The following is a 14,303-nucleotide window of genomic DNA, read 5'->3' as shown; positions in this document are numbered from 1 at the left end:
GTTTCCTCCCCAGGACGTCTTCCCGACTCAGGGGTCGGGCCTGCGCCTCTGATGTTTCCTGCACTGGCACGCTCTCTGCCACTCGCGTCACCCGGGAAGCCCTTTAAGAAGCACAGCGGCCTTCAGCTGCCCTCAACCGGGCGAGCACTCGCGCCTGAGCGCCCCCTCCCTGCTCGGCGGGCGTCTCGGGCAGCGCGGCCCCTCCTCTCCTTCCCGCCGGTCGCTCAGCGTCCTGTCCCGTCCCCAGGACCACGCTTTTCTGGTAATCACGATCCTTTTTCTGGTAACGAGATGCCAGCGTTTCCGACTGAGTCTCTGGCGTAAACGGAAGCTGCAGAGAGCTGTCTGCGGACGGGACGCTGGAGGACATGCAGGCAGGCCCAGCCCCAGGCGCCGGCCGCCCCCGGAGGGGTGTCGGGTTCCCTGTCTGCCCGACCTTGCACAAAGTCACGGCCCCCGCCTGGGTCTTGTATTTCTCAGCCGGGAGAGGCGGCTGGTGCCGGCAGGGCCTCCGCTCTGCTCAGCACAAAAGCCCTGGGGCGCCCACCCCAGCCCCCACCTTGGAAGCACAGCCTGTGGTTGGGGGTTCTCTGGCAGGTTGGCCTGAAAGCCCTTGGGCACAGGGCGGCCAGGCACCTGCAGAGGGTCTAACTCCCAGGCACGGCTGGGAAAGCAAGCGGCGACCTCAATCGGGAGCTGGGACAGCCCGCCCGTCCCCCCCGACCGAGGGGGCTCTGAGACCAGAGGCTGGACGGGAACAGAAGGGGCCGGGGCACGGGACAGGCCACCACCAGGTGCGCGGACCCGGGCCAGGTGGATGTGGTAGCCACACAGGACGACGTGGAGACTGGGAGACGACGCCTCGAACACCCCCCAAGCCACGACGGGCCACACGCTGCAGGTGGGGCGAGTGCGGCAAGGGCGTGCACACAGGAAGCCCGGCGCCTGGGGGGCCTCTGCTGTCCCACCTGCGGCTTCTGACCACGGCGTAGACGCCACGTGCAACGCGCACAGAGGACGCGGGACACACACAAAACGCACCACAGGCACAGCAGCACACGCCTCGAGCATCTCCGAAACCCCCGGCCTGGAGGCCTCCCCCAGCACACCGCGAGCCTCGGTTCCCACGGGGGACCACCGTCTGCTCCGCTCAGCCTTCAACCAGGACTCGCCTGCCTCCCCTCCTGGAGACGGGGGCGGGGAGTCAGCCCTCGAGGCGTCCCCAGGGCTCGGGCCCAGCACCACGGAGACAAGCGTGTTCCAAGCAAGCAGCGGCCACGGGTGGGGGGCTTGGACCGGGCCAGGGGCAGCCTTCTCCTCAACCCGCTCCAGCCGAGACCCGACTAAAGGTCAAAGAGCAAGTGCCTCCTGGGCCCCCCGGCGGCCCCGGGGTGAGGAGCCGCCTGCCAAGCAGGAGACGTGTTCCAGCCCTGGGCTGGGAAGACCCCACGTGCCCTGGAGCCTGTGGTCCACAGCAAGAGGGGCCGCCACAATGAGAAGCCACTGCTCACTGCAGCAGAGAAGGCCTGGGCAGCAACAGAGACCCAGCAAGGCCAAGATAAAAAACGCAAAACACCCACGCACAGAGATCAGGGTTGTAATTAAAGGAAAAATCCAACGTTTCCACCTGAGGGGCTCACCTGTGCTTCCACAAGATGGAAACACCTGTCACCCTGAATCACTATCGCTTCTGGACAGCGCCCACTTTTACCTCAAGGGAGCAGCAGGCCACAACTCCTGCGTGCACAGAAGAGTCCCTGGCGCGGAGACCCCCAGGGCCTGAGCCCTCCGTTCACGTGGGGGCTCTGAAGGGCGGGGGTCCTCCTGGGGCCCAGACCCCGCTCCAGGCCTGCAGCCCGTGTTCACGCTCCTTGTTCGTGACGACGGGGCCCCAGGACCAGCCCAAGCAGAGGGAATCCCGGGGGCCCCGAAGCATCCATCCTCCGGGGGCAGGTCCCCCGGTGCCCCCAAGGGCCCAGCGGCCTTCAGGCCATGTGACGAGGGCGCCCCGGATGCAGACCAGGTGTCCGGGGCCAGGCCGGGCCGGAGGGCAGGCCCCACCCTGCTGTCCCCAGGCATGGCGCTCAGGACAGGCAGCCCCACAGGTTAAGGTGCGGCAGGTTAACCCCCACGGTTAACCCCACGGGCAGGCCAGGCTCGCGTCAGACGTCTAATCACAGAATGGCCTGGAAACCGTGGGGCGGACCCCCACTGCCCCCAGCAGAGCTGGCCCGTCTGTCTGTTCCCCCTCACATGCACAGCCCACCTCGGTTCACAGGCGGGGGCCCCTCAGAAGCCCCCAGCGTGCCGCAGCTGGGGCTCACCCCACACGCTGACCCACCCCGTGGCCTCCACGCTTGTCATCTGCCCTGCAGCTGGCTTCCCCTCACCAGTTTCGATGCCCGACTGATGGCTCCACGAGATGGAAACTGAACCCCGGATCAGTACGTGCAAGTGGGGACCAGGGATGGGCGGGACGCAGGGCCCCAGATTCGGCCGGGAGGTCTGCACGGCGCTCCGGCTCCTGCTCCCCAGAGGAGACTGGGCGTCCCTGTCATGATCACGGCAGGGCCTTCCGCAGAGCGTGGGGGGCGACCGGGACCAGGCGGGGGCAGAGCCTCGGTCAGAGCCCTGCCCGCCGAGGCCCCGAGGACAGCAGCTCCTCCGCCTCCGTGTTTGGGGTTCAGCACGAGTCTCGGGAAAGGCCCCCAGGCTCAGGGCCAGGGGCGCTCCCGAGGGTCAGCTGGCCCACGATGGCCCCCGCCCGCCACCAAGCATGGGCGGCCTGCACAGGGGTGCGGCCGACGGGGGCACCCAGCCCTCCCGGGGGTGCAGGGCACCGCCAGGACAGCGGCCTCGCCTGCCAACCTCGTGGTGAGCCCGGCTGGCCACTCCCTGAGCTCCCCATGTGGCCACAGCCCCCGCGGCGGGCTTTCCTCCGCGTCACCTGGGGCTCGGACTAGGAGTTTTAGGTCCCACGACACTCAGAGTTAACGAGCGGCCCCTGCCCTCCGTGCTCTGTGGCCAGGATTGACGCTGGATCTGAAATCCAGGGCCTGGACACCAGTGCACGCCCCGAGGGGCACGGGCCAAGAAGGAGCGCCCTGCGATCAGGCTGGAGAGTCAGGACCGCTCGAGCCCGGGGGCCACGCTGCTCCCACAGCAAGCCAGGGGCTGCGATCAGGCTGGAGAGTCAGGACCGCTCGAGCCCGGGGGCCACGCTGCTCCCACAGCAAGCCGGGGGCTGCGATCAGGCTGGAGAGTCAGAACCGCTCGAGCCCGGGGCCACGCTGCTCCCACAGCAAGCCCGGGGCTGCGATCAGGCTGGAGAGTCAGGACCGCTCGAGCCCGGGGGCCACGCTGCTCCCACAGCAAGCCCGGGGCTGCGATCAGGCTGGAGAGTCAAGACCGCTCAAGCCCAGGGGCCACGCTGCTCCCACAGCAAGCCGGGGGCTGCGATCAGGCTGGAGAGTCAGGACCGCTCGAGCCCGGGGCCACGCTGCTCCCACAGCAAGCCCGGGGCTGCGATCAGGCTGGAGAGTCAGGACCGCTCGAGCCCGGGGGCCACGCTCCTCCCACAGCAAGCCCGGGGCTGCGATCAGGCTGGAGAGTCAGGACCGCTCGAGCCCGGGGGCCACGCTGCTCCCACAGCAAGCCCGGGGCTGAAGCAGTGACTCGCTCTGCGGCAAAGACAGAGGCAACCCTGAGAGGGGAGCAGCAACCAGGCGCCCCCACGGCCCCTCCAGCCGACACCGCCCCCGGCACGGCATCTCCCCCAGCGTCTGTCCTGGAGGGCTGACCGGCCTTCCCACCCGGGGCTCCGGCGGGAGACGGACGCTCCAGCCCACAGCTGGGAGCCGCAAGGGGGGCGGCAGGTGGGTGGGCTCCAAGCGCCCCAGAGCCTCCGCAGTGGGGCCGAGACCCCTGGACCCTTCGCAGGGGGGACGAGCCCCCCAGAGCCTCCGCAGGGGGGACGAGACCCCTGGACCCTTCGCAGGGGGGACGAGCCCCCCAGAGCCTCAGCAGGTGGGGACGAGCTCCCCCGGAGCCTCCGCAGGGGGTTCGGGCCCTGAGTCCCCCAGAGCCTCCGCGGGGGGAACGAGCCCCCCAGAACCTCCACAGGTGGGGACGAGCCCCCCGGAGCCTCTGCGGGGCGGATAGGCCCCGAGCACCAGAGCCTCTGCGGGTCTCCCTGACGCTTGCTCTTGGCCTGCGAGGCCCCCTTGCCATCTCAGGGAGGACCAGACGCTGAGTCGCCATGTGCTAGGGGCCTGGCCGGGGGACCCCGGGTTGGCAAATTTAGCCTCTCTCCTGTGCACCAGCCCTTCTGCCCCGCCCCAAGCTGACCCCACCACCAACACAGCCCCCTGCCAAAGCTACAGGCAGCGTCCCACGCCCGGACCACGGTGCCAGGCAGGAGGCGGGCCCGGCACCCTGCCCCCACCTGGGAGTGCCCTCCACACGTGTGCGCCTGGCATCTGGCTGGCCGCCCGGAGCCAGCGCCTGGCGGGCGGGGGAGCTCAGTGTGGAGAGGCGGGCAGGGCCTGCTCACGGCACCTCCGAAGGGCCCTTGTGAAAGGACACTCACTCCCGGGGGGGCATCCCACCACCAGCACTCTGGCGTGACCAGGAATGAGCCGAAACCCGCAGCGGGCGGCAGGGCCACTGGCCCAGCTGTGTCCCGCTCACCGGCTACTAACCCGCCACCGCCGCCTCTCATGCTGTCCCACAGAGCCCAGGGACAAAGGTGCTCCTGCAAGACACCTAGGACGGGGGGGACTCAGAGAAGGACTCAGGAAGGCTCCGGGGCGGGAGGAACACGGCTGCCCTTCAACCAGGCCCAAGGCCACGGCCACCCCAACAGTTGGGCCGCAGACACAACCTGCTGAGACGCAGCTCCGGGCATCTCGGCTGCCAAGAGGCGCCAACACCGAGGAGCAGCCGGACACCTGGGGTGCACACAGCCGCACGGCCAACACACGCGTGTGGGACGGGGCACAGCTGGGCCCTCCAGAACAGAGTGTGTTCCAGGGACTTTCCCCCCGTCTGGACATGACCCCGCGCTGGGTGGTGAGGGCCGCCGGTGGACTCAGGGAGCCTGGCTCCCTGCCACCCCTCCGTCACGTGGGGGCCACGGCCGCTCTGGCCACTCCTTTCTCGAGGATCCGCGGCTGTGATCCCAGCCTAGGTGGGGCACAGAGCTGGCCCAGCCAGGGCCGAAGGCGGGAGGCGGGCACCCCAGCAGCCTCTGGGGACGGCTCCCATTACCGGCGCAGGCTCCATCTGGCTGTGGTCAAGACCCTCTCAGAGAAAGGAGGAAACCCAAGAACCACCTGGGGCTCCTCTCCTCTGATGCTGGCTCCACACGATCCCTCCCCAGGGACCGTCCCATCCCGCGAGCCTCCTGAGAACTGGGCCTGACCCAAGGGCCACCTCTGGGACAGGCCAGCTCCAGGGCAGGAGAGCAGGCAGGGTGAGACGCCTCAGCAAGGTGTGGAGTCTCTGAGGGGCCTCCCGACTCCCTGGGGGACAGCCCACTTCAGAGGACACATGAGAGATGGTACCCTGGGGGACAGCCTTACACGAACCGCGTGCAGACCCCAGACAGGCTTGGCTGCAGAGCAGCTGCAGGCCCGCAGGCCCGTCCAGCTCCCCTCCCAGCACACAGCCTGAGGACAGGTCATGGGTCCCACCCTGGCCACACGGAGCTCAGAGACGGAACTTACACCTCCCCCGGCTCTGTTCTCAAACAGAAAGCACCCCGAAGAGAGGAAACTAAGGCAGCGGGGGCCCGCCTCTGGGCTCGCGCAGAGACGCGGGCAGCTGGCCTGTACAGACGCCCAAGGCCCCAGGCAAGACCCAGCACCAACGGCTCCCACCCACCCTCCAGGGGCACGGCTGCGGACCCCCGCCCCCCCAGCCACAAGGGCACCTGGACGGGGCACTCACTGGGGCTCCTGGCAGCGGGCTCCGGACCCAGCACAGCGCGGGTTGCCGTGGACGGGGCAGCAGCCATGGATGGGGGAGCCAGGGCGTCTCATTCCTGGGCTGGTCCCACTGCAGCACAGCTTATCTGCGCAGACCAGGCCTGGCTCTCGGGGAGCGCCCGCTTTCTCATGGAAGAAACGTGTTAACCCTTCGTGCTCTGCTCTCTGCAGACAGCGCTGCTCCAGGCCGCCCGCCGCAGCCCGCAAGGCCCCAGGGCCCAGCTGCCAGGCCCAGGTGCCGTCCACTCCCGCCAGGCCCCAGACCTGGCCTGGCCTCCGTCTCACGGGCCCCAGGGTGGGGGGTCTGCCCCCTTGAGCAGAAGGCAGTGGCTGCAGAGACAACAGCCCACACACCGCCGGACGGCAGCCTCTGCCCTGAAGCCGCCCACGTGTGCGGCTGGGGACGGAGACCCCGGGCGGCCGGCCAGCGGCACACGTCCACCCACAGCCTGTGCCTCTGATTCCCACCCTGAGCCCAACCACGGGCCCGGGAAAGGTACCCCCGCCTGAGGCCGCAATCCCCCCGCACAGCAGTGCAGGCCAACCCAGGGGTCACCCGGCCAGGCACCAGGGCCTGCCGGGGTCGGCTCGAGACTATGGCCGCCGGGCAGAGCCCCGTCCCCACGGACAGGTTCTCCAGGAGTCAGGAAGCAGAGGGCAGCCCCCTCGCCCACGGTGTTAGGCCTGGCAGACACCACTGGCCACCCCTGTGACGCCCTGAGCCGCAGCAGACCCAGGCCCTGGGGGACCACGGCCCTGATAGGCCCACGAGCTCGTCTCCGCCCCTGGCCGGCCCCCAGCGGCCCAGCGAGTCTCCCCCATCCCCCTCCTCCAGGCAGAGCTTGCCAGTCCACCGCCCGCCTCCACGCAGGGGCCGTGGTGTGCTCAGTGACACAGTCGTGTCCGACTCTCTGTGACCCTGTGGAGCATAGCCCGCCAGGCCCCTCTGTCCGTGGGCTTCTCCAGGCAGGAATACTGGCGTGGGCTGCCATTTCCTCCTCCAGGGGATCTTCCCGACTCAGGAATCGAACCCGAGACTCTTGTGTCTCCTGCATTGCAGGCTGGTCCTTTACCACTGAACTTCCCTGGTGGCTCAGACAGTAAAGAATCTGCCTCCAATGCAGGAGACCTGGGTTCAGTCCCTGTGTTGGGAAGATCCCCTGGAGGAGGGCATGGCAACCAGCTCCAGGATTCTTGCCTGGAGAATCCTGTGGACAGAGGAGCCTGGCAGGTTGCAGTCCCTGGGATCACAGAGTTGGACGCAACGTAGCAACTTCACTTTCTTTCCTATCTTTCTTTTAGCACTAGCGCCACCCAGGAAGCCGGGAACAGCAGACATTTAGAGTCAAGCACTTGAGTCCCCTCCAGTCCCAGGGCGAGAAGGGGACCCCACTCTCCAGCAGGACTCGGGGCGCCATCAAGCAGCAGGCCCCGGGCCTGGAGCAGCAGCGGGTCCCTCCAGCCCAGCCGGCCGCCCCACCCAGGTGCCCGGCCTGGCACACTGGGCAGAGTGGCCCCTCCACACACACACCCTGCTGGCCTTCGGGGCCCCTTCTTCCCTGATGGAGCCCGTGGAGCACATAGGCGCCCCTCTGCCTGGGGCTGCCAGGGACCCACACACCAGGCAGTGCTCCAGCCAGCGCCCCAGACACACACAGACACACACAGACATGCACAGACACGCACAGACATGCACAGACAGAGATACCAGAGAGACACGCAAAGACACACACACAGAGACACACAAAGACACAGACACGCAAAGACACACACACAGAGACACACAAAGACACAAACACGCACAGACATGCATACAGAGACACACACACCAGACACACAAAGACACACACAGACACGCACAGACAGGGACACGCAAAGACACACACACGCATACACACAGACACACACACAGACACGCACACACACAGAGACTTGCAAAGACAGAGACACGCAAAGACACATACAGACACGCATACACAACCGACATGCAGACACACACAGACACAGACACACACAGACACAGAACAGACACACAAAGACACATACACACACACACACACACACAGACAGAGACACAGAGACATGCAAAGACACACACAAAGACACAGACATGCACAGACATGCATACACAGAGACACACACACCAGACACACAAAGACACACACAGACACGCACAGACACAGACATGCACAGACAGGGACACGCAAAGACACACACACGCATAAACACAGAGACACACAGACATGCACAGACACACAGAGACATGCAAAGACACAGAGACACACAGACACACACACAGACATGCACACACACACACAACAGACACGCAAAGACACAGACGCACACAGACACGCACACACACAGAGACATGCAAAGACACACACAGAGACACACAGACACAACAGACACGCAAAGACACAGACACACGCAGACACGCACAGACATAGACACACACACACAGAACAGACACAGACAGACAGGCACACACTCACACGGCATCAACCCCGACAGGACCCGGCGCCCTGCTGGCTCCAGGCCGCCTTCCCAGGGAATCCCCCTGGGTAGGCTCACTGTCCCGTGGCTTCAGGCCCTGAGTCACTGCCGTGAGGTGGCGGCCTCAGGCCAGGCTCCCCTGCCCCCCACTTGGGGCTGCATCCCAGGGAGCTGAGTTTCTGGAGGGCAGACTGCAGGTCTGTGTGACTGTGGCCAGCCTGCCTCCCTTCGCTCTACTCAGGCAGCCAGGCCCAGCAGAGGACACACGTGCCCCCAACACCGGAGGGGGCCACACTCGCAGAGGGTGTGTCTGCAGGGCCAGCCGCTCCCGGCTCGAGGCCACAGCCCGGCTACGCGCGGAGGCAGGTGGGTGCTGTCTTCCCCCGGATGGAGCAGCTCCCAGGGCAGGGGGCCTGCAGCTCAGAGGCCCCCGGGGGGGACTGTCACAAGGCCGGGGCACAAGCACCCACCAGATCGGCCCGCAGCCCCTGCTCTCTACGTGGGCAGCGCCGTGGCTCCCTGCCAGGGCACAAGCGGCCCCTTGAGAGGCCACCCTGCCGCCCAGCGGCTCGTGAAGCTCCAGTCTCCCCTTGCACCCTAAACCACGAGCTGGTTCCTACAGCCACCCTCGCCCAGGGTGACACAGAGACGCCGAGCTCACTGATGCCCTGGACCGCGACGGACCAGGCTAGACGCTCCACAACCGCCACTGAGCAAACTGCCGCTGCTGGGAACTAGGGCCCAGCGGCCCCAGGCCAGCCCGGGCCCTGGGGGGCTGCTGTCAGAGGCAGGCCCTCGGGAGAATCTCTCACACCCACTCAGGCGGCCAGCACCGCTGCGGTCCACAGCCCAGACGCCCACCCAGCATAGTGTTGAGATCAGGGGTCCGGGGGCGTTCCAGAGGAAAAGACCCCAGGGCGGGGTCTAAAGCTCCTCACAGAACTTGGGGGCAGGTGAGCGGAGACCGGCCTCGGAACCAGGCACAGGCGTCTGAGTGGGGCCAGCACAGCCCACAGGGGACGGGCGTCCCAGGGAGGCAGCACCTCCAGCCCTCCGACCAGACGCAGGCACCCCAGCACACATGAGCCGGCCCCGGGGACTTCCACGGCGAGGCCCGCACACGCCTGCAAACACGCACACATGCAGGTCTGCAGGGCTTGGCAGGGAGATTCAGAATGCTTCTCCCAGTTTCCAAGAAAAGGACCCGTGGCCTGGAGGTGGCCCCTGAGCCTCAACGGGCACGGGGAGGCCAGGACGCAGGCCACCTGGCCCGTGAACATCCAGGCCTGGGCTGTCCTGCGCCTTTAAAGATGGAATCTGGCCCTCCCACCCCCTCCATCCAGCATCACAGACTCCCTGAGCGAGGTCCAGAGCCCAGACCGCCCACAGATTCCCATGGTGGGGGTGCCGGACACGGGCCGGGGTCAGCCCTTCCTGCTTAGCGTCCGCAGCCCTTCCTTCCTGGAGCCCGGCGACGGGGCAAGGCCGCACGCCTGACCCGCGGGACGAGACCCACAGGCTCGTCTCGGGCTCCTGCGGCTGCGCTCACGTCCTGCGCCTGGCCGGCCCACGGGACCAGCCCTTGGAGGGCCGCGGCCACACCAGGCAACGGGCAGCACAGAGCCTGCTCCCCGGAGCCCTCAGTCCCAGCAGGACCCAAGATGATGCCCCCAGGGCTTCTGGGGTAGGAGGCTCGGCTGCCTTCACAGAGGTCAAGGAAGCCCCCAGGTGACCCTCAGGGCTTGAGCCACAGAGCAGGAAATCACAGGAAAGGCATCCAAAGAGGAACAGCCAGGAAGGAAAGGGAAGTGAGAGCAGAGCCGGGGGAGGGGAGAGTCGGAGGGGAGAGTCTGTGGGGAGACGGGCGGGACCGAATACCCGGGGGGCACACAACACCTCCCAAGTACTGGACGCCCCCCCCCCCACTGCCTGCAGGCCTCCCCCCAGCTCTAAAGCCCAGGCCTGCCAACTCGACTCAGCCAAGGTCAAAACAACAGCAGCAGCGCAAGGTTAAGACTTGGGTGTCGGCCGCCGCACCCCAATGGAGGCCCGGGCCTCGGACAGCCAGGAAGCGGGCCCTGGCTTCACACGCTGACCACAGGGCCCCACGCAGGCCTGGCCCAGAGCACAGGGGAGCAAGCAGAGTGCAGGAAGCAAAGGCAGCCTGGGCCGGCCTCCACGCGTCACGGGCTCACGTGCCAGGCCCGTGGGCTCGGGTGGGCTGACTTGGGCTGGTCCTGCGGCCGTGTCAGCCAAGTAGGCTGCAGAAGTGAGCCCAGCCCCTCCCTGGGAGCAGCCCTCCCCCAGCCCTCAATCTCCAGCCTGCTCCAGGTCAGGGAGGGCCTCCCTGAGCTTGTCTCATCAGCACCATCAGGAGGCCCACCCAGAAAGCCAGGTGCCTCCCCAGGGGTTCAAGGGCCAGCCACAGAGTTGGGAAGGATCTTCAGTGACCCTGTGATGAGTAGGCACGGCCCCGGGCTGGGCCAAGGAGGCAAGGACCCCGCACACGGGTCTGCGAGGGGCTCCACCAGCAGTTCCGTGCTGCAGGGTGGGCCCCTCAACAAGCAGAATGTGAGCTGCTTCCCGGCCGCCCCATCACACTGGCAATGCCTCGGCCATCACAAGGCCTCTCTGGGCACCACTGTGGGCTGACGGCTTCAGGCACACTCAAAACGCAGCAGCCCACCTGCCTGCAGGGCCACAGGGGCTCAGCGCAGCGAACCAAGACCTCCGCGGCCACTCCTCTAAGGCAGCTCGAGTGAAGGACAGAAGTCCCAGGTTCAGTTCTGCGCCGGCTCGTTCAAGTGCCAGGCTCAGCTTAGACCCCGGAGGGCTCGTCAACAGGCACGCGAGACGCCCACATGTGGCGTTCGCCGGGGTCCCTGCCTCTGAACACGCAAGCAAACGCGATTCTAGACAAGCCCACGGCAGGGGCTGAAGTGGGCTTGGTGGAGAAAGCAGGAGCCTCAGACGGAGGGCGAGCAGGGTGCTCATGGCCCCCCTGCAGCCACGTCCAGGTCTGCAGACAGCCACTGAGGCCCGCCTGAGAAGGGGCCAGCGTGTGGGGGAGCGCCCTCCTGGGGGGCGACAAAGGGTCCCCTGAGGACCCGATGGCTCCCGGGGACCAGGGAGGTGTGGCTCACCTGGGAAGGCCACTGGCCCGCTAGCTGGAGCCGCAATGGGGGGGGGGGGGCGGGGAGCTGGGCTCAGGGACTCTACCTGCAAGTCCCGCCTGCTTTCCACCAGGCAGGCGGCTGGAGCCCTGCCCAGTCCCATACCTCTGTGCAGGGGAAAGCAGGCAGACCCCAAGGGAGGGGGCAGGACCCTGCGGAGCCGCCCTCACCGGCCGGGACGGTGCACAGCCCCAGGAGGGATCCGGCCTCTCGTCCTGGAGGCGGCTCGAAGGACCTGTCGCCTGCCCTGGCGTCACCGTCTTTCCTGCCTGGTCACCTGCTCCCTGATGCTGCACTCAGCCCGGAGATGAGGGGAGCCCTTGGGCGATCCACCCATCCCCTGTAGGGAAGTCAGGGCCTGGAGCCCGGTGATGGAGAAGCAGGCCAGGGATCCCCACCCCACCAAGAGAAAGTGAAAGTGCCAGGGACCTCCAGGCTCCAGAAGCACAGAGGCAGGAGGACCCGCGTCTGAGCACAGCTCTGTGGGGGCGATGGAGGCCTTTTCCCGCCCAGCAGGGACCTGCTGTCCTTCCAGCTCAGGACCCCACAGGGCAGCGGGCTGGTCCTCCCGGCAGCTTATCTGCCTGGCGGCCCTTTGCCCCAGAGCGAGCGGAGCGCAGTGGAGCAGAGGCGGCCGGGAAGGAAACAGGCAGGCACTCCGCCCCCCTCGGCCTCTCCGGGGGTGGAGGTCACACCAGGTCACCTGGGGGGCCTGGGGACGCTCTCGGAGAGACCCCCCCCCTCCGTCTCCACAGCTACCTAGGGCGTCTCGCACCTCCTCATGAAACCTCCCCGAATTGGGGAAAGGTGCCTTCTGCGTCCCGGGCCGGGGCGGCGTGGGGGAGGGACACGGGGGCGAGCACACGCGGGCCCACGGCCCCTGAAGCCCTCGCCCTGCGCCCCGCTCCACGCAGCTCGGGGCGGGCGCCGCGGCAGGCAGCCGACGGGGCGGCCAGAGGGGAGCCGCAGGGGCAGGCAAAGTGGTGGGAACTAGCGAGCAGTGAGAGGAACCGGCGGGGCCCGGGAGGGGGGCGAGAGCAGCCCCGGAGCCCTCCCCGGCGCGCCGTCCGCCTCCCCGCCCCGCGGCCGCCCCTCCTCGCGAGCCGCCCTCGCCTCCGGCCCCGGCCTCCCCCACCCGCCCGCCGCCCCGCGCGGCCGGGCCTCCGCCTTTGTCCCGCGGGCAGGTGCGGCCGCGCTCACCCGGGCTCGGGCAGTCGGGCTCGCCGCCCTCGGGCGGGCCTGGCGCCTCGCTCGGCTCCGCCGCCTCCTCCTGGCCGCCGTCCGCCCGCGCCTCCACGGGCACCACGGTGAAGTTGGTGGGCATGGCGAGCCCGGAGCCCCGGCCCCTCTGCGCTCCCCGCTCGGCTCCGCCCGCTCCCGCCGACGCGGCCGGACCAGGGCGCAGGGGCGGGGTCCGCGCGGCCCGCCCCCGGCCCGCCCGCCCCACGTGACCGCACCTGCCGGCCCGCCGGCCCCGGGCAAGTTCGTGCGCCCGCAGCCGGGCGCCCTCCGCCGAGAGCCCCCCCCCGGCCCGCGCGCGGGGGCCGCCGCCGCCTCCGGGCCCCCGGCCCGCCCCGCGCCAGCGGCTGACTTTCGGTTCCGGAGCTGCCCGCTCTGCCAGTGTCCGGCGCAGGCCTCTGCCCGCTCAGCGCCCTCGCTGCCAGCCCGCTGCCCGGAGCTGGACCCCTTCCGGCCTCACTGCCCCCTCACCCGAGAGGGCGTCTCCCCTCCCCCGTGTCTGACTCACCCAGAGCTCGATTTAGGGAAGCGCTTCCCGGCGAGCAGGGGGCTCCGTCCACAGGGGACACAGGCGGGACACAGGTCGCCAGGCCTATCCCTGCAGGCTCCGGGAACCCGCCCTGCCGGACCCTGGCGATGTGGTCTGGGGAGGCCCCTGGGAAAGGGAAGCCAGGGCATGAAGGGCACAGGTGAGCCGCCAGACCGAGGGTGCCACCTGCCAGGTGCCTCCAAGCACCCTGTAAGTCTCTTAAAGACAAGAAATCTGGCAACGGCTGAAAGTCCATCGAAGAGAAATGAGTTCAAAGAGTTGCAGCAGCGGGGTGCCGTGGGTCACCCCAGGAACGTTTTTACAAAAATGGGGTGAAGCGTATTTGGTGTGGGCAGCGAGGTCAGGGCACTGCAGTGGGTCAAGCAGGCCCAGATCCTGTTTGGAAAGGCCTGGGGCTGCTCCCGGCCCCAGGCAGGAAAGTGAAAGTGTTAGTTGATCAGTCTCGCTGACTCTGCTACAGACCGTATGGGATTCTCCAGGCAAGAATACCGGAGTGGGTTGCCATGCCCTCGTCCAGGGGACCTTCTGACCCAGGGGCTGAACCCGGGTCTCCTGTGCGGCAGGCGGGTTGTTTACTGAGGCCTGGGGGTTGCTACAGACCTTAGGCAGGAGGCTTTATCTTGATCACTGTTCAGGGATCTGGCTGTGCATTCCCCTGCCTTGGGTTCTTGTCAACAACCAAACCGCAGAGAGCCAGGCCCAGAAAAGCCGATCCCCATGGAAGACGAAAGAAGCAGTGAGGCAGTCCAGACTCCCAGCCCGGCCCGGGATGGCTGGGCCCTCTGGGAAGGCTCCCCTGTCTCCCGCCCCTAGCCGGCACCAGCCTTCTGAGGAGGGGTGCAGCTGACCCGGGCCACCCCC

General features: G+C 67.8%; 1 protein-coding gene across 7 annotated transcripts in view; it reads right to left on the bottom strand.

The window, feature by feature from the left end:
• The window catches only part of SLC12A7 (solute carrier family 12 member 7), a 65,010-nt gene that overhangs the window by 26,436 nt on the left and 24,271 nt on the right, over nt 1-14,303 (bottom strand). Inside the window, exon 1 of one of the 7 annotated variants that reach the window (XM_069555756.1) lies at nt 12,854-13,050. The exons of 2 other annotated variants lie outside the window; for them this stretch is intronic. In XM_069555756.1, coding sequence (XP_069411857.1) covers nt 12,854-12,977 — 124 coding nt within the window. In that variant the 5' untranslated portion in view covers nt 12,978-13,050. Of the gene's footprint in view, nt 1-5,949; nt 6,041-12,853; nt 13,051-14,303 lie in introns of those variants that run through there. 4 more of the 7 variants (XM_069555758.1, XM_069555755.1, XM_069555759.1 and 1 more) reach the window with 4 other exon arrangements.

The sequence above is a fragment of the Ovis canadensis genome, chromosome 16 (assembly GCF_042477335.2).
Source record: "Ovis canadensis isolate MfBH-ARS-UI-01 breed Bighorn chromosome 16, ARS-UI_OviCan_v2, whole genome shotgun sequence".
NCBI classification, from domain to species: domain Eukaryota; kingdom Metazoa; phylum Chordata; class Mammalia; order Artiodactyla; family Bovidae; genus Ovis; species Ovis canadensis.
Note: the sequence above shows the minus strand (reverse complement) of the source record. Positions and strands in the feature narration are given on the sequence as shown.